Raw genomic sequence first — 23,933 nt, 5'->3', positions numbered from 1 at the left:
TTTATTTTGTATATTAACATAACAAATATCCATACAGCAGAGGATATTAATGCGTATCCTGTCACATTTGCCTGCAAAAACATTGCAAAGTTAAACACACGTGTGTGAACTTTGTAACAACATTGCGTGTGACTCATCACTGCAAAAAGGCTTGAATTAACTCCACAACAAATACATTAAATAACCATTGGGAAAGCTCTTACTGTAGTATATCTAACAAACGTTACGTGAGATCGGCTTTCCTTTATGTGTCACTGTGCTGTTTATCTGATGCAGCCGAGGCAGACATTAAGGCACACTCTGAACTGCACGTGAGAACAGTGGGCAGGGAGAACTAGCATTAAAGGGTCAGGCAACAAAACCAACTACATTGTGTTCGAAGTATTTTAATGTTCTTGAAGCTATATTAAATAATCTGATGGGTGTTTTGAGCTGAAACCTTCAAGACACATCCTGGAGACACAAAAGACTTATCTTAAATCTTTAAAAAACGAAGTAAAATAGGTGCCCTTTAAATGATGGATGTTTATTATCTGTAGTTAAATTAAAATGAGGGAGCAAATTCTTTTAAAATGGCCAGAATTGACTAAAATCATGGATTACATATGTGGGAATGAATCATTCTTGACACAAATGCTCCAGACAGCATTTAAGATTTGATTGTACATAATGAAATTACGCTGCACTACAAATACTAATTAGGCTAGGAGCTCGTTTTCTTCTGTTTTATATTTATGAATAACACTGGGTGCTTCTTAAAATATATAAAAATTATGACAGAGATTTTGTCAGGGGAAAAGATGGAAGATGGAAGTTTTAAAGTACCTCATTATAGCATATTTAATTGGACTGTCCCAAATCTGATATATAAATACACACAATAATTATAAATCAAAATATGTTGTGTATTGTGTGCAGAAATACAAAGAGTAATTTCCTTACTTCACAGCTATCGTCGTTTAAAGCATTGCAAGAAGGCACTGTGAGGGGAAAAACAAAGTTTAGCTGTGACTGTGAGCATTTACAAAATAACAAAAGGCTTGAAAGAAGTACGTCATGTCTGTTCTATTTAAATTAATTAAACTGAAGATATGCAATCCAATTTATAATTAACAAAATTATTGATACATTTTCGTGTTATAGATGTGTGTTTACAGTCATCAACAGAGATGCTCTCGTTTGGCTAACACGCCAGCGTTGTTTTAGTTATATCGAGAATGTGTATGTCGCCGACTCACCAAAGGAGAGTAGGGAGCAGCAGAAATATATGACATTGTGTCCAGCAGTGTATCTAGACATGTCTTTGTGGGGCTCAGTCTGTCAGTATCACCCCCGTTGCAGAAACATGGAGCACAAATGAATTCGTCAGATTCCAGAAATAAATCTGATACGGCGCGCAACCTGGTGGTCAATGGTAGTATATCACCATTACGTCAGCTTTATCAGTATGCTCCTGCACAACCGGACAGGCTTAAACGCGTTTCTAGGACCCTATTTATAGCTCAGTTGTTTCTGTTCCATCTTGAAGTGGGTGAAAGATATACATAATATATTTGAAGTTAAAGCTTACCTTCCTCATTCATATTAACGGTGTGTTTTGACATTCTGTTTATCTAACCAACCTTTTGTCTCGCTACACTCTCAAAACTCTGGGCTTCTGGTAGTACCCAGAATAGCAAAGTCCACTAAAGGAGGTTGGCCCTTCTCTTTTATGGCCCCTAAACTCTGGAATACCCTTCCTGATAATGTCAGAGGTTCAGAAACACTCTCTCAATTCAAAACTAGATTAAAGACCTATCTTTTTTAGCAAAGCATGCACACAGTGCACCACATAACAGCATGATGCAAGAGTGTGCTCAATGCATGAGAGTGGGCTTGACAAACCACCTGTAGGACACAGTCCTCCAGACATGCACCAGAAATTTTGTTAGAAACACTCCTGCTTTACATGTTTGTTTATTACTGCTATTTTCATATATTTCATTTCATTAATCTTTTTGCACTGATATTTCAATTTAATAGAACTATGTAAAGCTGCTTTGAGACAATCTATTGTAAAAGCACTATAAAAATAAAGATGAATTGAACTGAACATTCAAAGTTCGCCACATTTCCTGCTGTGAGGGTTAAACTCAGGGGTTTTGCTCACGTTTATGCCATTGATCGTTTGAACCGAGTAAACATTTATTCAATTAAGTCAGACAATGAGATGTCCAGGAGCTTGCAATTTATTGACATTTCATTGTAACGCCTCATGCATTATGCATCAAAAACAGAGGTCTTGTGGCATACAAAAGACTAACACAATAATTGGAAAACATCATGTGCCCATTTGAGCAAGTAAAATGATGTTGGAGAACAAATAACAGACATTTGGCGTTTTTAAAAAATCAAACAGTTTTGAATAACACAAATTATTTCATGTTATGTCTAAAAAATAATGCTCGTATGTGTATTTGGTGAAATGGCCCCCAATATATTTTTGACTGTCTCGCCTGTAGTTTGCTATTAAGAAATAATTGAGTCTAACATTTCTTTTTATTAACAAAAAAGCATTTGCATTAAACACCTACTTTGTGTTAAATGTAATTTCATTGACTTAAAAAATAATTAAATGTTGTGTGTGTCTGTGTGTGTCTGTGTGTTTTTCTTTAAGCTACATATTATTTTGGGGTTTTAAATTAAAGAAAAACAATTCCTTAACTCAACTTTTTGTATAAACATAATTTTATTTATTGGAATTCTTTATACATAAATGTAAATATACTCAATGTAAAACAAATTTTCTGTTTTTTATTCAGGAATTGGATCTTGAAAACCATTACAGACTCTCAAAACAAGAAAGCAGTTTAAACTTATAAAACGTGCTGCGTTTAATATTCTGCATTAATTTGTACTATTTTTCATTTAATTTCAATTAATGTTTTATTTTTTATTATTTTTTATTGTTTCTTCTTTTTCTTTCTCAAATATCTTTCTTTTGCTTTACCATTATTATATGTCCATTATAAAATTGTCACGTCTCTTGTTGCAAAAAAAGTAATATCTGTATTGATTGTATACTTCTATCTGTTTGTATTTCTATCTGTCGTAATTGCCTGTTGTTATTGCAATAAAAAGTAAAACGGCATGCCTTGAGCTTTACTCACGAACGTATACAAAATATTTAGAATACACCAAAATTAAATTAATTATTTGTCAACTCTGTTAAGGAGATCTTTCAGTGCAATAACTTACTTAAAACACAATAATGATACAGATATAAAATAAAATATATAAAATTCAGTTTTATGCCATGTGGTATCTGGTTTGAGGTTAGCATATTGAGCTAAACCACAAAATAGTCGAAAATCTGTTACTGTCAAGTCCTATGGTCACTAAAAGTAGGTTAAATTAAACATTTGTATTCTGTGCAGGGGTGGAATTAACCAATAAGCGAGGTAAAGAAGTATAAACTAAACCTATAAACTATATATATAACATCATTTTCTACCATATTTTGTATGGCGAGCGCTAAACATACAATTTAAAAGTAATTAAATATTATTTATTGTACAATCAAATATAATATTATTATATTGTAATAATATAACATAATAAAATATCCATCATGGAGCAGTCCAGCAGTCAAATTTATTGAAAATAAAATCATATTTATTATTTTTAGTTGTAAATTCATTTTTAGAAAACTAATCATTTAAAATGTAGAGATTGCATTAATTTAAAGAGAGATTGAGTGATATAAAAAAAGCAATATAAATAAAAATTGAATAAAAGTAGAAAGGGAGCATTTTAGGACTTCGATCCCATGATTGGAATTACTTAGAGCCCCAAAATCACTAAATCCACCCCTGATTCTGTGCAATTCTAGTTCAAGGAATGGGAAATACCTGAAACGCACACAAAATTCTAGAATGAGTCATACAGTATACGTAAAAAGAAATTTCCAATAGAGGGCGCAGTATACCTACTTTACCCTCATTTTTCTCTGTACATCGCCCGTCTCACGACCGCATGGTAATGTAAACAAGCCGCCGGCTAGCCGTAGTGTGATGACGCAAGAGTCTTATTAAAAAACAGTCCGACCTTCCATTGTTGTGAAGGTCTATTAATCATTTCAGGATAGTCATTGATGATAGATCATACACTGATGACTGAATGAAAACCCCGGTATTTCACACACACACACGCGTACACACACACACACAAACTCGATGTGTCAGATACATTTATAACTCATAGAATTTATAATTTATTACATTTAAATGAAATAATTAGCTCACATAGGTGGCATTACGATATTTGTTTGGATTATATTTACATTGTCTTCAGATACACTTGATATTTGCTCCTCTTTCAATGCATGGGATTATTGGCAATACAGAAAACAATAAGGATGTATATAAGAAAGTATTCAGATTTATGGACTATGTCAACAAATTAAATGACATATTTTGATACATTTGAAGAACTTATGACAGCCTGCATTCGAAATAGGCAACAAATATAGATAATACTTATGAGAAAACATAACATTAACGGGAAAACGAAAAGGAACACAGCGTGAATGCATGTATACTAAAAATATGTGTTTTATAACAATATAACTGCATTTATACTTAATTTGGCCGAATAAATTCGCAAATAATTAAATAAATAGATTTAAAAAATAAAAGCAATGCTCTACTACAACATATGCATGAAATCAGTGAATTAACGTGTTTGTTTGCATTCGCATGTCGGTCTCATTTGAATGAATAATCAATAGTCAATTTAGTCGTGACCAATAGGTCAGCCAACGCGGTCTACGTAAACCATCACCAGGGAAAGCGGATAGATATCAGGAATCACGGTGAATCTGACCCCCTCAGCAACATGCTCTTTGTTGTCTAGGTAAGCATGGGTAATAGGCGTGGTCACTTTTACAACTCGCTTATGGGCGGAGATTCTACAACCGGCGCGGCTTCTGATTGGATTAGATTTTAACCCGGTGACTGAGAAGGGATTTTCTAGCAAATAAGAAACGCCCCCCACCCCGTGCCGGGAAATAACTTAAAACAACAAATGTGCACGACTTGCCTGTCAGACACTCACTTATTTCGATACAGAGAGGTTGCTACTGGTGGCTTGATCCTAAAAACAAACTGTCGCGTATCTTTAATAAGACGTTTTGATTATTGAATTCAGATTAGGTCAGAGTGGATTTATTAATTATCCTATGACGAATGCAATAGTTACGTAAAACTATTACAATCTTAGAGTTCTGCATTGACTGCCAGCTGACTGAGGCGAACAGGTGGCACTAAGCGTTTAGTATTAGGGCCAGGGATTCAGATGTCCATTTCTCACAGAGATCTTCTTCTTAGTAAGCAGTAACAGCAGATTTATAGCACAACAGGTTTGGCTCAACAGGCGCGAGGATGATAGACGCTGAAACGGACACGGGGATCGACGGCGGGAGGATGATTACTGAAGATAAAGAAGTCTTGAAACGTGGTGATGTGCTCAAACTTCTTCCACCTGACGCTGACAAAAACTTTTACTTCAAAAAGAAAGTTTCCGACTATCTGATCGGGAGGAAGCTGGGAGAAGGGTCTTTCGCCATAGTGCGAGAGGGGCTTCATGTCATCACCGGCGAGAAGGTGAGAAAATGCCACACTGTTAGAAACATTAACCGCTTCTGGCGTGTGCACATTACATTTGTCATATTATGTGATAGTTCACCCTAAAATGAAAATTTTGTCATTATTTACTCGTTGTAAACCCTTTTGAAAGAAGATATTTTGAATGGAAACCTGTAACCATTGACAAATTTCAAATGGGAGTCAATTGGTTTTCAGCTTTCTTCAAAATATCTTTGGTGTTCAACAGAAGAAAGGAACTCATAAAGGCTTTGAACCACTTGAGGCTTAGTAAATTGTATTTTTGTTTAATTTTTGGTTGAACTATCTCTTTAATAGTGTTTCCTGGTTATATTTAGTGTATTTAATTGTGTGTCATTCTCTAAGCACGTTTAAAAAGTAGAACCTTATATTCAATGTAAACTAGATAAAATCGGATAGTTCACCCTAAGATGACAATTTTGTCATTATTTACTTTCTTGTTCTAAACCCATTTGGCTTTTTTTCTTCTGTTGAACACGAAAGAAGATATTTTGAAGAAAGATGAAAATCTGTAACCATTGACTTCCATAGTATTTGCTTTTTTACAAATGTAAGTCAATGAGTTTTCAGCTTTCTTCAAAATATCTTTGGTGTTCAACAGAAGAAAGAAACTCATAAAGGCTTGGAACCACTTGAGGCTTAGTAAATGTTATTTTTGTTTTATTTTTGGTTAAACTATCCCTTTAATAGTGTTTCTGGTTATATTTAGTTGATTTGTTGGGTGTCATTCTCTAAGCACATTAAAAACAGAATTAAAACATTATATTTAATGTAAACTAGACAAAAGAAAGACCTGCTGTTTTTTATAACGCCTATATCATGGTCTGAATATGAAAACTGTTTTGAAAGGATATATTTACCTACATACATCTCAGTAGTGAGATGCACTTAATCTAAACACACATGTATATAGTGTACATTGTATACATGTACAGTGATAATAAAAGGCATTACATTCTATTCTATTAATCCATGCATGACATGACTTTTAATGTTATTTACTACAGCCCATTAACTAATATGTCTGATTATATATTCTCAAGCAAATTAAATATGAAAACAGTACTTGTCCAACTCTAAATACTAATCATTTGAAAACAGTCTAATGCTAACAATGTCTATAGTATTCAATGGTCCACAACTTCAATGCTCTGCTTTATTTGTTTAGCTTTTTGGGGTGTATGTTTTACAATACACATTTAATGTTAATATGTAGATAGATGCTTCATATGTCTTAAAAAACTACACAGATGTAATTTTGCATCAGTGGTATTTGGGCGAAGAATGCCAGAAAACTCATGCCCTGATCATCAGGTTGCATTGAGATGTTTTTCACTAGTCTCATGTTCCTCATCACGAAGATTACATTAAGTGACAGAGGCAATCCTGTTTGCATTCAGGTGTCTGTGTTAACCTTAGATTACTCCAGCCTTTTAGAATGAACGGAGAGACATGCTTTACAAATGAGGTCTGGTTTCTGAAAATGTACAGCAATGAATTATTGCATCTATAGACTAGGGTGTGATTTTCCTCATAACTAGCTGCTGTCTTCCTTTGTATAGTTCTACTGGGTGCAGCTCTGTTTGCAGATTTAAAAAAAAAAAATAGTTTGCTCTTCCAATAGCATGAACTGAAATACCTTCTTAGCATATCAGGGATTTGTTCAGCCCTCTTGCCCACTTTCACTGTTGCTGTGGAAAGGAGAAGAGGTCTGTCCCGAATGATGATGCAAACGCTAGCAATCACAAAGAGAAGCCAGGCTGCCTCGTGCTTCTCTCGCCTCGCTCTCGTTCTCTGACATCACCTAGAAAAACAGACAGGGTGGGGCGGGGCTGGCGGACGGTGGGCGACAGCACATGCTTTCCTCATGTATGTTGTGAGCATAGCTAACCCACTTTCGCCCCTCGCCGCCTTTGTCTGCCAGAGAGAAAAACAACATGTTAGTCTGAAGCTCTGGGGGTCCCCCCCATCACCCCCCTTTATCCATCGACCACCAATAAGCCTCTTCAACAACGCTGGCGGTTGAGATCCAGTAATATTGCGTTAGCAATTTAGGGGATTGTTTGGGAAGGGGGCTCAGCCCCGTTTTTCACAATACCTCATTTTACTTGGACCTTCGTTGAAGTAATTGATCCAATTATATGCTCAATTGGCCATGTATGACAGTGACAGTTTTGCTAAACACTCTGTTTTTTTTGTGCCTCATGATCAATGTTGTCACAGCAGGTCACCCCTTGAACATGCTTGGGTTTTCTAAAAGGGTGGCTATTGTTAAAGCAGACATATGGACTTTAAACCTAGGACAAAGAAATCTTGCTTGATAGAGAACAAAGACCCTCCCCTCTCATCGAAATTGAAAGAGTAAATGAAATGAGATCATTCATTTAGTTTTAGATATATATGGCATATTACCTTGAATGTCCCTGAACGTTTTTTATTTTATTTTAGGGCGTAGAGTTCAGTTCGACCCAACGTTTATTCAGCATTAGTGGTTTACGACATGTTGGTGACAAATGGGTGGCATTAACAAGCCATTTGGAGATTGTTCCTTCAACTGGAGGCATTTGGAGGGCTACACAGCGGTCATTTGTCCTTATCCGTCCGCCATTGAATCCTCAATAGCATCTCAGGGTCAAACATTCAATCCTAGAGACGTGAGGAGAAAGGCAAATGTGAAATAAGTGTTCTGTCTGACTTTGTCTGGCTCGCCTCACCTGTTCCCGGCTGCTCGATTTATTAGGAAAGCATTAAGCACTCCTGTTGACAAAAACGTCCTTTTTATATCCTCCTCACAGGTGGCGGTGAAAATAATTGACAAGAAGAAGGCTAAAAAGGACTCATACGTCTTAAAGAACCTGCGGCGTGAAGGAAATATTCAGCAGATGATCCGGCACCCGCACATCGCCCAACTGCTGGATATAATGGAGACGGAAAACAGGTTCTACCTCGTCATGGAGCTCTGTCCTGGAGGAAACCTCATGAACTACATTTACGAGAACAAAAGATTGGAAGAAAGAGAAGCCAACAAATATGTCCGCCAGCTAGTGATGGCCGTGGAACACCTGCACAGAGCAGGAGTTGTTCACAGGTGAGTTTTAAAAGTCAGTCGCAATCTCAAACATTAAATCTGAACACTAAGAAACAATGTGTAGAAACATTATAGTGTATTTACGATACAACTTTCCATTTTAAAGTACAATATCTTTGAGTACGATGAAAATTGTATGATGGAATGCAATCTTTGTCTATTTTAACAGAGACTTGAAGATTGAAAATCTCCTTCTTGATGACCATGACAACCTAAAGCTGATCGGTAGGTTTTTATATTATGATATGTTTTATGTTAAATGCTCCCAACAGCCCTAAAGACCTAAAGAGAAGTGACATGGAAATGTTCATCTTTAGAATGCAGTGTAGACCGATTGAGTAATCAGGATCTCATTAAAACCAAACGGCCTCTCACCTTACTGCGAGAGGCCTGGCAAATAGGCATAGCTTTTATTTAGCAGATGTGTGTGACAGACAGGGTTAGTGTTGGGCAGCAATAAACCCTTTACATCCCCCTTCCCTCCTTCCATGAGCCAGTACACACAACCGTTATCTTACGCACAATTCTTTCTGTTTACAGATTTTGGCCTAAGTAACTCGGCGGGAATTCTGGGATACTCGGATCCCTTCAGCACACAGTGTGGCAGTCCAGCATATGCCGCCCCTGAGCTTCTCTCAAGAAAGAAATACGGCCCCAAAGTTGATGTTTGGTCGATGTGAGTTTTAAAAACACACCGTGTTTGAAGTTTGTGTTGGGTGTGTATCTCTGAATTTGACTCTATGTATGCGTTCTATTACAGAGGGGTGAACATGTACGCTATGCTGACTGGTACGCTGCCATTTACAGTGGAGCCATTTAGCCTGAACGCTTTGTATAAGAAGATGATAAACAAGGAAATGAACCCCCTTCCTTCGAATATCAGCTCAGGTATTGGCAAAACTCAATCTCTTGATATTTTCAAGATCTTGAAGGTCGCATTCAAACAGGAACGAGCAACTATTACATGCTAAAAATAAGCTCATGTTCTGCTACCAATTACATCCTAATGGGCATCATGCTCCAAAAGTTGAACATGAATGCAGTCTTTGTGTCAGTCTCCTGGTTTAGCAATGCTTTTGAATGCTAAAATAAAACAATAGGGAGGGTCTTTGGCCAACTGGTGTTTTAAATCTCATCAGAGGACATCTTAAGATCCAGGTTTCCGAGCTAAATGCCAGCAATGCAAAACAAGCCCACATGCCAACATGAGTCAAACTCTCAAAACATTAAGTGCGAAACCATCAGGTCATAAACACTGTTTACCGCAAATATGCCAGACAAATGGCTGCTGATTATTTCAACAGGAAAATCCGGTTTTAGTCAGAAGAAGAAATGATAGGATGCGCTTTGCTTTGATTTCACAACTCCATGTCAGCTTTCCATTGAAGGGACTTTCCATAGTATGTAATTTAGCAATCATCTTACCATTGTATTTCACCTATGGTGCAAGCAGAATCCCAGATAAAATTCTCTTACTGAGAAGTTAGTCAGCTAATCACATTCGGTGGACTTTTCCATTTGCGTACATTTACCTGAACATTCTCAATAACAGGTGATTCATTCACAACTAAATCTGTGATGGGATATGATACAACAAGATGATGCGGTACAAATAAGATTAGCCTCATTATATAACAGATATTGAGCATCCCAAGTACGTAAGACTCTGCCCTCGTTCATTGACTTATGCGAGATAAAAGGCTGAATCATGAACATGATGCATCTGCCCTAATTAATCAGATAAACCTGACTGACCAAGAACGTACTATTTCCTCTCTATGTTCACAGATGCTAAACATTTGCTGGAAGTGCTTCTAGAGCCTAAACCTGATTTGAGACCCAACATCCATCAAGTGTTATCTCACCCGTGGCTTCAGTTGGGAAACCCTCACACTGGAGCTCCTTTATTTAATAGGTAAGTCATCTGATATTCTCACACTTAGATTACTTTTGATGTCCCAGTCAACTAAAAGTGTCTGGATGTAATTCTCAGGATCCACATTACGGAAATCAACAAGTCTGTTTTGTGCCACATGACTGAGAAAATGGGCTACTCACACAGCGCTGTACTGAATGCATTGCTCACCAACAAAGCTTCCACCACGCTAGCTGTGTACTTCCTCCTCAACAACAAGATGAACAGACTCTCAAAAGAGTGCAAGGTAGGCATGAGGAACCAATGTGATCTTCATAATTATCATTCATACAGTGTTCCTGAGAGTGTAACATTCTCTCTTTTTAGCAGGACAAACAGCGGCAAAACTTGGATAATAGAGAGAATAAGCCTGAGATCATTCAGACCCAGTGTTTGAAATACATTGATACGGTCACGATTCCACCTAAAGAGACACCCGTCTATCTGGCTTCGGGTAAAGACCCCATAAAGAAGAAACAGAAAACTGGTGAGCACCTATAAAATGTAGACATGTGTGAACCAACCTTGTGGTTCAGTTGTTATCCATCACATGATTCATGCGTGACTTAGGCAAACGTGACAATAATTAACTGACAGAATCAGGACAATTCGAATGTATTCAATGGTACAAATAAAACCTTCTTTAATATATCTCTCTGTTGAAGGCACGTTTAATAAGCTCTGTTACCTGAGGCATAATTCCTACCTTTGTGTTTGGCAAATGGTTTGACAGTAAATCAAACTGAGGTGAACATAAAGCCTTCAGGGATGTTCAGGTTGTTATCACACAGAAAGATCATCCAAGTCTGAAGATTAAAGATGACTTCATAAGTCAAGTGTAGAGAAAACCTTGCTGGTTTGCATTTTTAGAACCTGGAAATGTGAAAAGGATTCATTTGCCAGAATAGAAAGATAACCTTGAAAGCATACCTGCCAACATTTGTCCCTGAAAATCTAGGAGACAGGAGGGGCGGGGGGGCGGGGGGGGGGGGGGGGTGGCGGGGTTGTTCGGGGGTGAGGTGTCTGAATAACACACTTGAGAACCGGGTAACTGTACTGTGGTGATAGTCACTATATTGTGGGATGGCTTTCAGGCAGCCGCTTAATACTATATCTAAGTTGACAGCCCGGGGGTTTTAGACTGTACCAAAATGCTAAGGACCAAGGGGGGGTTGTTCAGGGGTGAGGTGTCTGAATAACACACTTCAGAATCGGGTAACTGTGGTGCTAGTCACTGTACTATGGAGCGAGTTACTATACCAAAGTTGGCACCCGGGTTTGCTAGACTGTACCAAAAAGCAGAGGACCGAGGTGTGGGGGGATGGGTGAATTTATGGGAGTTTTCAGGGAGAAATAACAAAACTGGAGGGTGTCTGATATAACCCGGGAAAAACAGGAGTGTTGGCAGATTTGCTGGGAACACATTTTAGCAACTACTTGTCTAAATAAAGCTAGAACTGCTCTGTATTAAACTCTTCTTCTCTTGATTGCAGGTCTGCTGAAAGCCGTGAAGGGAGGATTTAAAGATGCTTACTCAGGAAATGGCGGTTGTATCACCTCGTCCTCCTTAGAGTACCTGAAGATTCACCGCCTACACCCAACCCCAGAGCCAATCCTTCCTACTCCCGAGACTCAACCACCCGAACAATGCAGCTCCAAAGATCCCCCAAAAGCTGAGAAAATTCCTGCTCGTCCACCTTCTTCCCTCGGCTCTCATTCCTGGACATCCGAGAGCAAGGAACCGAGCAAAGACTCTCCTCCATCACCATGGTACAAGCTGACCAATGGAGCGCTCTCTCCACCAAAACACGTCTCTGCTTTCCAGCCTGAGAGCTCCTACTTGAAAAAGGCTACAATCCCTAGCCCGCCTGTTCTCGTTGTCAGACCTCAGCCCAGGAAAAATGCTCCCAGTTCAGACTCTATGAGCTCCTCAGACTCAAATGGAAGCCCGCTCAGCAGCAGGGGAAGCGAAGAACCACAGAGTCCTCCAATCAGAGGCAATAAGCTCACTCCAAAGGACTTTAAGCAGATTTTGAGGGCAAGGTTTCCTTTGCGGATACAGAACTTCCCATTCAAACCGGAGTCTGGGTTGAGAAGGAAGAGCTTCTTCCCGAGCGATTTTAAAACCCGGAGTTGAGGATTAGAACTTTTATATCATACAAAGTCAGATGTATGCAGTATCATGTTATCTCACAAATAATGCTCACAGTTTGTACATATGTGACCATGGACCACAAAAACAGTCATTTTTAAATTTGAGATCTATACAATTATTGAAAACAGAACCAATAAGCTTTACATTGATGTATGATTTGTTACAATATGACAATATTTGGCTGAGATACAACTATTTGAAAATCTGGAATCAAGTCCTTGGCATTGCACATTACTAATCAATCATTTACAGTAGGAAGTTTACAAAATGTCTACATGGAACATGAATTTAAACTAATATCTGGTTTGATTTTTGGCACGAAAGAGTCATTTTGACTCGTACAATGTATTTTTGGCTATTGCTAAAAGTATTCCTGCATGAAACTGGTTTTGTGGTCCAGGATCACATTCACAGGCTTCTAGCACGTAGACAAAGCCCTCAAGGAGTTACATACAGAACATACAGGCTCTGAACACTGTGTAAAGCTAGATCTTTAGGTCACGTTGCCCCAGGACAGCAGACACTGAACGTTGAGTTCACATGCCGAAGCATGTTCAACACGCTTCTAGTGCAATGGCCATGTAGTAGCCAAGCCTTTAACGCACAATTGTTCTGGGAAACAAAACTGTCACTGCCCACAATAATGTATGTACTTTGCTGTTCACATAATGTACTACAACTTGCTGTTCACATAATGTACTACAACTAAGACTGTTATTGAACGATTGGAGGAGTTGTTTTGATAGCGTGCATTTATTATAGCGTGCTTACTTTACTCAACCTCAAATTGTAATGGCACTCAGGTCAGCAATGCTGATTTCTTTTCCAAAAGCCTCACTTTTACACCTGTAGTGAAAGCGTGAGTGTTTTACGGGAAGACGACGACATTCCTCGTGTTTTTCTCTCTCTAGGGGGATTGCTGGCATTTTGTATAGCCTTAAATATCTTGCATTCGGCCTTTAAGCTGCGATGGAAGATTTTCGGTATTATTTGAACTCTTAATGTTTAAGATTCATCGCATCATGTTGGGTGAATTGTGAATCGTGCAATAGTGTGTATATATTTGATGGTTGACCTGTGTTTTCTCTCCATTGTTCGAAAGAGATTCTGTACATAGAACACAAGTGTCTTTCATTCCATATGTTTAATGGTGGTTCATACTGTCTCTTCACGTTAGACTCACAAAGCAGACCTCTTTCACAGTCTTCACATGCACAGAAGACTATGAGCTGTGAACATTTTTCTGATCCTGATTTCACCTTTGCATGCACACTAGGAGTTTAAAAAAAACGTGCTGTCAGTTTTTTGGTGACAAGTCTTTGTACTTTTGTTACGGTGAAGATGAATTTGAAGGTCTTTTTGTACGTTTTGTACTGATTTGCTTTTTTTGCCAAGATCAAGGAGATTTTTAAACTAAAAAAGATTTTAAATATTTATATCGAAAGATTATTATTTGTGGGTGGGATTTTCTATTTTATATCGGCATGTATTACTTTTTTGACACGCAAATAAAATGCACAAACCTAAATACTGATTTTGAGTTTTATTTTTTGTTTGATTGATTCAATTCAGTTCATCGTTATTTCTATAGCACTTTTACAATATAGATTGCATCAAAGCAGCTTAACATAGAAGTTCTAGTAAACTGAAACTGCGTCAGTTCAGTTTTCAGAGTTGAAGCTCAGTTTAGTTCAGTTCAGTGTGGTTTAATTTACACTGCTAAAAGTCCAAACACTCAAGAACAAATCTATCGATGTACAGCTTCACAAGTTCCAAACCAAGCAAGCTAGTGGCAAAGAACAAACTTCACCAGTTCACTGTATGGCTGGGTCACGGGGGCAGCAGTTTTAGAAGAGAACCCCAGACTTTCCTCTCCCCAGACACTTCCTCCAGCTCCTCCGGGGGCTCCAGATGCGTTCCCAGGCTAACTGATAAAAATGGTTCCTCCAGCATGTCCTGGGTCTTCCCTGAGGACTCCTCTTGGTGGGACATGCCTAGAACACTTCCCTAGGTAGGCGTCCAGGAGGCATCCGAAACAGATGCCCGAGCCACCTTAGCCTATCGCGATGTGAAGGAACAGCGGCTCTACTCCGAGCTCCTCCCGGGTGGCAGAGCTCCTCACCCTATCTGTAGGGTGCACCTTGCCACCCTGCGAAGGAAACTCATTTCGGCAGCTTGTATTCGAGTTCATGTCCTTTTGGTCATGACCCAAAGATTCATTTTCCACCGCGGAATGAACCACCAACTATTCCAGGATATGTTTTACGCAGCGGTTCTAGTACATAGAAGCTCTTGTACATTGAGGCAGAGTCAGTCCAGTTTTTAGAGTTGAAGTTCAGTTCAGTGTGGTTTAAATTTCACTGCTGAAAGTCCAAACACTGAAGAACAGATCCATCTATGTGCAGCTCCACAAGTCCCAAACCAAGCAAGCCAGTGGCAAAGAACAAACTTCACCAATTGACAAAAGTGAAGGGAAAAAAAAACCTTGAGAAAAACCAGGCTCAGTTAGGGAGGACCATTTCTCCTCTGGACAATCTTCCCTTGCAGATCTGCAGTCTAGACGCTGAAGAACGCTGGACGTCCAGTGGATAAAGAGGCTTTAAATAAAAGCGTTTACGATGATAACTAAACGATTTGTCACAGAAGCAGGTGACTTAGTGTAACACTGTACGCTTTTCCCATGAGAACTATGCAAAGACCATTAAATGAGTGACAGCTGAAAAATAATCCAGTCAGCTGCACCCTCACATCCACAAACAGTCATATTATACACCCTCCCGTGCCCCCGTATAGGAGACACAGAAGGGGGGATGACCCACAGACACAAACACACACACACACACACACAAACACACACTCTAGCCCAGATAAGCCTGTGTGGTTAATCTGATAAAAGCTGAAGGACACAACAGTCTCCTTCAGTATATTAGAGCAAAATTCTTTGTTTACAAAGGATGACACTGATTGAAAATCCTTAGAGGCTCAAGTGGTGAAAAACAAGGAATAATAAAAAATCCATGGCTTACCGAATCATCTAATGTAACAACAACTTGAGCTAAGGACGTATTGGCTGTAAGATAAACACTGCAAAAACTGCTGGGTTCCACACAATCAACTTGAGTTGGAAAAGTGAAATGAAGTTTACTTATTAGGTTTTTACAAATTTAAGTGAATTGAACATAAAACAATTAAATTAAGTTACCATGATGGGTAAGGGCTGATGGAAAGAATTTAGCCAAGACACCGGGGTTACACCCATACTCTTTACGAGAAAAAGCCATGGAATTTTAAATGACCACAGAGAGTCAGATCCTTGGTTTAATGTCTCATCCGAAAGGCAGCGCCCACTGACAGTATAGTGTCCCTGTCGCTATACTGGGGCATTGGGACTCACACAAACCACAGGTTGAGCGCACCCTGCTGGCCTCACTAACACCACTTCCAACAAAAGCTCAATCAACAGCAAATATGAAAGCAACCTTCAGAAATTTGGGTTACAGTAATTATCTGTGTTATTAAACATTATACAAAAACTCAACTCAGGTAAATCTGAATTGAACTCAAAATATTGGTCTGCCAAAGCCAGTACAGCAGGATACATTGGTCAACAACAAATATAGTAGGAAATACTACAGTATTCTTTGAAGTACCACTGACAACCCATGGTACAATAGAATGAACAAATAAAACCTCAGATAAACAACATTTAATTACACATACATGGAACTGCATTGTTATTTATTGAACAAAATAACAGCCGAAATGGAAAAGTTAGGACACCCTATAATTTAATTGCCTATAGTCATTCTGGAAGAAATTCAGCTCATTCGTCTTTACACATTTGTGGCCATTGGTTTTCTTTAAATGTTGCAACATTGATTTATTTTATTTATATATACAGTGCTCAACATAAATGAGTACACCCCAATTTTAAATATGTATATTTTTATCCATTTCTCAGTAAATATGTCATACATTTTTTGGTGCATTTGAACAAAACAATTCTATTAGATGAATTTATTTATTAAAATAATATTTTAGACACCAAACATCATTAGAAATAGAAAGATCATACATTTAAAGTCATGCGTAATATTAAAAAAATAATACAAACTTTTTCAATTTTGGGCTAGTATATTAAGTTATTTTGTTAGATCAGCTCCAGATTTGGCTTCATTGATGTCTAATCTAATGTATATGCACAAATGCAATATTGTAAAGCTTCCTATGGAAAATATTCATCTAAATGAGAGATTTGTGAGGGGTGTACTTGTATATATTGAGCACTGTATTAGTTCTCATGTTTTGTTGTAGATTTGCAGGTGTGATTGGGATCATTGTCTTCTTGGATGACCCAATTTTGGCTCAGATTTAGCTGTCAGATGAACAGCCTCACAGTATATGATTGATGGTTGACTCAATCCTGGTTCTGAAGCTACAGAACCAGCCCAATATCATCAGCCCACCACCAGCATGCTTAACGTTTGGTGTGAGGTGTTGTCTGTTCTAAAGACATTGTTCTAAAAAAATTTGGTTCATTCAGATTATTTACTGATTATCAGGTGTTTGAGCACCTCCATAAATGCATGTAAATTATAAAATACATGACAGTTCAATTAGAATAAGACAAGAAAAGTGTGGGATGTTTGGGTGAATAGTCTCTCTCTCTCTCTCTCTCTCTCTAAAAAAAAAAAAAAAAAACATGTCAACATGGTTTAGGTCTGCAAATTTGAATCTGAAAAAATGCAAGCAAGACCAAAATGGAGATGTTGGTTAATGATTGGGCCCACACAGAATCTGCGTGCACTGAAATCTGAAGATTTCCAAAGATTTTTAGCCCATCATATTTATTTCCTTGTGTAAATGTGTGTAAATTAATATTTATTCAGTTTTTAAATTAATTTCAGTTATATTATTGACTAATATGAAAATGTTCAGTTGATTTAATTACAATACAGTTTGTAAAGTAATATTTTCTCTCTTTTAGTATATGTATTATATAAGAGACTTGCTTTGTTTACCAAATAAGTGGATCTAATTGGATTTGCAATGTAAAAATTTAATCAAAAATCAAATTAAATCAAAAATCCTTCCACATAAATGCAGATTTTTTTTTACAAAATTCTGCACAGAAATAGCAAAAAATGTCTGCAGATTTGTCTCTCCCTAGTAATGATGCACAATTCTTTTTCATTTAGTAAAAGACAAAATCGGCAAAGACACCTCCAGCTAAAAGTCGAGCATGCTGGTGTAGGACTGATTAATTTGTTTTTGTTTTATAGCCACAAGACCTGAACACCTCACAGTCATTGAGTTGACCATCCATCATAAAGTCAAATGTGAGGCCATCCATCTCACAGCTAAAGCTCGACTGAAATTGGGTCATCCAACAGGACAATGATCCCAAGCACACCTGCAGATCTACACCAAAACACTTTGGGAACTGTTTACTCTTTTACTTTATATTTTAAAACTAGGTTTATCCTAAGTTTGTCACTTGTGGATTTTACACACACAACATTGCTGTTCATCTCAGGTTTTAATCTGCCAATTTTAAACTCTGCAAAGGATCAAATAAAGCTAATACGGACAACCATGGAATGTAATAGGGCGTGCTAACTTTCTCACAAGACTGGAATTCCAGTGAATGTAATTACTGTACCAGAGAACTCTATTTAAAGCAAGTGACTGATTTTAAACAACATCCGATTTATCCTGAATGGTTTCGTTTGATAACTTGATCTTGCTCCAGAAAAGTGATTTCTGTGACTCAGTAGTTAAATCAAATGGAAATCCATGTGAACGTCAATAGCTATCATAACTACTTTATAGATAAAAATTCAACCTACCTAAATTAATCTTATTTTCACATTATGCTGATTACCATAAACAAATTGGACATCAGTGCCTAATTCAGAATTTTGCTCTTTTTTTAAGGAAATGGAGTCAAGTAGAAATTAATATTTGTGTTTCAACAAGTACTGTTGATTAAATCTAGAATTGAAATATTCTACTCACTAACCACTAGATTGACTGATTCAGAGAATTAATACAGCAAAAATAGAAAGACTAACAAGGACACCAAAATGAACTTAAACCAAACGACTGGTTTTAAATAAACAAGTGATTTCTCCAAAATGGTTTAGCTTTAAATGTTGATCCTGCTCTAATCTGAATGGATTTTGCTTTATAACTTATTCTTGCCCTTACAAAAAATTGATTTCAGTGGCTCAGTAGTTAAATCAAATGGAAACCCATGTGAACGTCAATAGTTATCATATCTACTTTATGTAAATATCAATCATACTTAAAAGATTACTTAAGTACTTTCTAACTTTTCTGACCACTGCTTCAATGGCTCTTGTAAAACACTGTTCTGAGTTCAGTTTATCTTAATTGATCGTATTTTTACATAATGCTGATTACTGCAAAAAATCTAATTGGACTTACAGTTATAGTTAGAATTATTAGCCCCCCTGAATTATTAGCCTCCCTGTTTATTTTTTCCCTAATAATTGTTTAACGGAGAGAAGATTTGTTCAACACATAGTTTTAATTACTCATTTCTAATAACTGACTTATTTTATCTTTGCCATGATTACAGTAAATAATATTTTACTAGATTTTTTCAAGACACTTTTTTTCCAAGGCAGGTTAGGGTAATTAGGCAAGTTATTGTATAATTTATGTATGTTCTATATATGTATGTAATATATTGTATGTTCTTTAGACCATCGAAAAAAAATACAGCTTAAAGGGGCTAATAATTTTGACCTTAAAATGTTTTTTTAATTATTATTAAAAACTGCTTTTATTCTAGCCGAAATAAAACAAATCAAACTTTCTAGAGAAGAAAAAATATTATCAGTCCTGTGAAAATTTCCTTGCTCTGTTTAACATAATTTGGAAAATATTTAAAAAAGAAAAATATATAAAAAATAAATATATATAAAAAAGGCTAATAATTCTGACTTCAAGTGTAAGTGCCTTATTCAGAATTTTGAATCTAGAATTGAAACTGTTTTTACCTACTAACTACTAAACTGACTGATTCAGAAAAATAATACAACAAAAACAGGAAGGCTATCCAGGACACCAAAATAAATCAAAACCAAATGACTGGTTTTAAACAAATAACTGATTTATCCAGAATGGTTAACCTTTACAAGTTGATCCTGCCCTTATACATAACTGAGAGCTCTGCGGTTGCTCAGCATTACAGCAATTACACTGAATAGAATTCCACATCAATCAATGCATGAAAGTTATAATGATCATATCTACTGTATGTGCAAAGGAATCTCAATACTTTCTTTTTTTGACCATATAGCGGGTTCAATGGCTTTGAACAATACTCTGGGTTCAATGAGAATTTACCTCACCTTGATTACCATAAAAAATACTTTCCACTTAACTGCCTCACCCACGTTTACTTTCTTTTTTTTTCTTAAGAAAGGGAGGGACAAGTCAAAAATAAAAGTGCAACTCGAGATCTTGGAAAATGCTAAAAATAGCCTGATAGCACTATAACCAGCCTGATCTCAGGAGGAAACGCAAGTATTTTATGTTTTGTCAGTTTAGTGGCTAATTCGTACAAATTCGAACGAGTTCAGTCGTACGAAAATGCACAATTTTAAAAAGGAGGCGTGGCACCTAACCCCACCCCTAACCCCAACCGTCATTGGGTGATGAACAAATCGTACTGAATTGTACAAAATAGATCATAGGAGTTCATACAAATTAGCCACTAAAGCAAAAAGTTACGAATTGCCGTTGAGATTGCGTAGCTGAAACCCACGAACCACCCTGAAGTTGACATTTAACACACACTAGACCAGGGGTGCTCAATCCTGTTCCTGGAGATCTACCTTCCTGTACAGTTTAGCTCCTACCCTGATCAAACCCACCTGAACCAATTAATTAGGACCTGAAATCCACTTAATAATTACAGACAGGTGTGTTTGATAAGGGTTGCAACTGAAATCTGCAGGAAGGTAGATCTCCAGGAACAGGATTGGCCATCCCTGCACTAGACAATACTATATGTACATAATACATCCCTACATCATCTAAAATTCACCAGAAAGAAAACTATAGCACTGTTATACAATACAATTGTAATTACAATACCCAAGTTCTAAAAATAAGTTAGGTTGTTGATGTCTTGCTGCCATTCTCCGTCTGAACCATGTCTGTGTACCCATCAATAATGTAATCTTTTCTGTGCAAACAGAATACATAGAATTACACTTTCTCACGGGCAGGCGGCAAGGACAACCTATCGTAGTGTTTGGATTGAACAATTTGATTGGACAAACTTTTCTTAGTCTTACACCTTCCAAGGTATGTTAAATAACATATAAATACAACAAACTATTTAAAGACAATCACCTATTTCCCCTTTAAGTCATGTTTTTCCAATATTTTTACCTATACTATTGAATAAATCAGATTTTATCTGAATGATATCTGAATTTTACAATAGATATTGATAATAGCACAATTCATCTCTCTATACAGGTCAAGAGTTTGGGTGCCATCTTAGCATACTCTCGTTTGAAACCATATCAATAATATTACGTGTTCTGCATTTCTCCAGCTGCGTAATATTACTCATCTCCGCTCTACTAACAGAACCAATAATACAGAAATTCTCATTCATGCATTAGTTACTTCACTTCTTGATTGCTGTAAGGCACTTAACTAGGCTTCCTTCTAAATTTCTCCATAAACTCCAACAGGTTCAGAGACATGCATCTTGCGTAATTTCTAGGAATTCACCTCACGACAGTGGTGTAAAGTACTTGAGTAAACGGACTTCGTTACTTTGGTATTTTTTGGCTACTTTGTACTTGTACCGAGTATAAAAAAACTTTCTAGATTACATTTTTGATTGAATATATGTACTCTTGACTCCACTGCATTTAAACGGACACTTATCATTATTCATTACATTGTGATTGTGCACAACAGGTCGGTCTCTTTATGCAGTGTGCAGGATGCAGTGTCTACTTTGCTTGCCACTAACCATGAAAATAAGTGCTTTTAAGGATTCATCCTCAAATGTGAGAAAACACATTGAGGTAAGAGTCTAATGTGAATTTAATGTGAATTTAGTAAATGTGAATTTAGTCACAGTAAAGTGATTACTGCATTAAAATATGTTCTTTTTAAATGTCTGGGTAAAAAACAAAAAAAAAAATCCCTTTTAAACACAGTATATTTTTTTTTTGAGAAACATTTAAAATATTATGGAGCAGTAAACGTGTCAGGCTAAATTAATTATTGACCTCTGCGGTCTTCATTAAATTTAAATTGAATTTAAAACAGTATATTTTCTGCTGAGATATTGTTGTCCTTAAAAAAATAAATAAATAAATAAAATAAAAAAACGTAAATAAAAATCCTACCTCACGGTTTGGCAAAAAACAGTATTACAGAAATTTTTTTACGTTTTAAAACCTTGACTTTTCCAAACAACAATATACCTTGAAAACGGTAATTGTCCCATGCCTACCTCTGAGACTGAAAGGTGAATTTTTCAGAAAAATTAGAAAATCTTAAATTAAAAATATTGAATTTAAATAACTACAATAACACGGAAATTTTATTAACATTTCAGAATCCACATGTAACATTACCAGAATTAAATTCTACTTATTACATCAAAGTCAGCTCTGAATTTAATTTTACTATGTTTTACTTTTTTTATGAAAATGCCATTTTGAAACACTGAGGTGTTAAATTTAATTTCTATATTAGGAAATAAAACCTTTCTTGGTGTTCTTCCAGCCTACATTCAGTACGAGTAAAATACTTAAGTAGTTTTAAAATCAGATACTTTAATACTTTTACTCAAGTCTTATTGAAATTGGTGAATTGTAACTTGTAATGGGGTCATTTTTACAGTAAAGTATCTGTACTTTTACTCAAGTATGGTTTTCAGGTACTTTTTACACCTCTGCCTCACGAGCATCACACCACTTCTCTATCAGCTTCACTGGCTACCGGTAAAGTATCGTATGTATTACTTCTCACCTTCATGAACTTCACAATCTTGCTCCTCAATATCTCACTGAACTTCTCCATATTTATACCCCTTTCTTCCTGGTGCCACCTCACACTCGATTAAGTGTACTGGAGGCCAGCTAGTAAGTGCTGCGCATAGATATATACACTAGATATCGCATGGGGACCCTGAGCATGCGTCAATAGCGCCGCCACATTGGTACAGTGCTCTCAGGACAAATTTCATTCAACCGCACTAGTCAAGACAGTGTTATTACGTGAAGATGCGGGACTTTAGCGCTGTCTACGGGTGTAGTAACGAGCAAACAAAGAAAACAAAGCACAAAGGCAGAACATTTCATAGGTAATATTAAGTTTTTTTCTGTCTTTGTATGTTCTGAACTTTTGTGCTAATCAGGTAACGTTATTGATGATAACAGTCACTTACTGCATTACCATATGGCATTCTAGTTTTGTTGAATAAAATCAGCAAACAATGCAAAAGAAATATGACAACAAGATGCTGCGCTGCCAGAAACCTGTAGTATTGTCGGCTAACGTTAGTGAAAAAGTCGTTCGGAGGATTCATTCACAAACGAATCGCTCCCCCCGTCAGTATGAAAAGTGAAAGCAAGAAAGGAGGTGTGTTTCAGGACACGGGTTAGATTAAATTTAACAGGGAGGGTGAATAGTAAATTTCTGTACACACAAACACAAGCTTTTTGTCAGGAATGCCCGTGCGGTCACTGATCCATCAATGTAGAAAAGTGATGTAAAATTATAATTTTCGTAATTAGAAAAAAAATTACATATTAACATCCAGGAAAACTCCCGAGCATAGATATATGTGTATATCTCTGGCTTAGTGTATATTTCTGGCCATAGTCCTCCACTGTACCTTGGTCCCGCATTCATTTCAAAGGAGCGCTACCCTGTAGCAAGATGGCGGCGCTATTGATGCATTCCGTCCAATAGACAACAATAGGCCAGGCGACATCTAGTGTATATATCTATGAGTGCTGCGCAGGTACACCTCACTCCTCTGACCTGTAAAGGTGCTCTAGCGACTGACACTTGAAACTATGTTCTTTAGCCTTCTTTGTT

At 37.0% G+C, this 23,933-nt stretch overlaps 2 protein-coding genes across 12 annotated transcripts in view; one reads left to right on the top strand and one right to left on the bottom strand.

The window, feature by feature from the left end:
- Positions 1–23,933, bottom strand: part of b3glctb (beta 3-glucosyltransferase b) — a 151,744-nt gene that overhangs the window by 118,612 nt on the left and 9,199 nt on the right. For 2 of the 10 annotated variants that reach the window (XM_087269616.1, XM_087269621.1), the window contains exons 1-2: positions 1,239–1,396; positions 943–980 (exon numbers count right to left, since the gene is read on the bottom strand). In XM_087269616.1, coding sequence (XP_087125742.1) covers positions 943–980; positions 1,239–1,299 — 99 coding nt within the window. In that variant the 5' untranslated portion in view covers positions 1,300–1,396. 10 annotated transcript variants of the gene reach the window in all.
- Positions 5,082–14,349, top strand: hunk (hormonally up-regulated Neu-associated kinase). 2 transcript variants are annotated; one of them, XM_087271103.1, is made up of 9 exons: positions 5,082–5,642; positions 8,459–8,751; positions 8,921–8,976; positions 9,292–9,427; positions 9,512–9,639; positions 10,540–10,666; positions 10,745–10,913; positions 10,997–11,153; positions 12,160–14,349. In XM_087271103.1, the coding sequence occupies exons 1-9, from the start codon at positions 5,421–5,423 to the stop codon at positions 12,801–12,803; spliced, it is 1,932 nt and encodes a 643-aa protein (XP_087127229.1). In that variant the 5' UTR covers positions 5,082–5,420; the 3' UTR covers positions 12,804–14,349. The 2 variants fall into 2 exon arrangements, with proteins under 2 accessions (XP_087127229.1, XP_087127228.1); XM_087271102.1 differs by having other exon boundaries at positions 10,994–11,153.

Source organism: Danio rerio, chromosome 10 (genome assembly GCF_052040795.2).
Source record: "Danio rerio strain M-AB ecotype USA chromosome 10, GRCz13ab, whole genome shotgun sequence".
NCBI classification, from domain to species: domain Eukaryota; kingdom Metazoa; phylum Chordata; class Actinopteri; order Cypriniformes; family Danionidae; genus Danio; species Danio rerio.
This window is presented reverse-complemented; position numbering and strand designations above follow the sequence as displayed.

Bases quoted from the DNA above. Each gene is read 5' to 3' on its own strand.
- hunk (XM_087271102.1), top strand. From the start codon at position 5,421: ATGATAGACGCTGAAACGGACACGGGGATCGACGGCGGGAGGATGATT. The intron at 8,752-8,920 runs GTGAGTTTTAAA...CTATTTTAACAG, and splicing joins AGAGCAGGAGTTGTTCACAG to AGACTTGAAGATTGAAAATC. The intron at 10,914-10,993 runs GTAGGCATGAGG...CTCTCTTTTTAG, and splicing joins GACTCTCAAAAGAGTGCAAG to CAGGACAAACAGCGGCAAAA.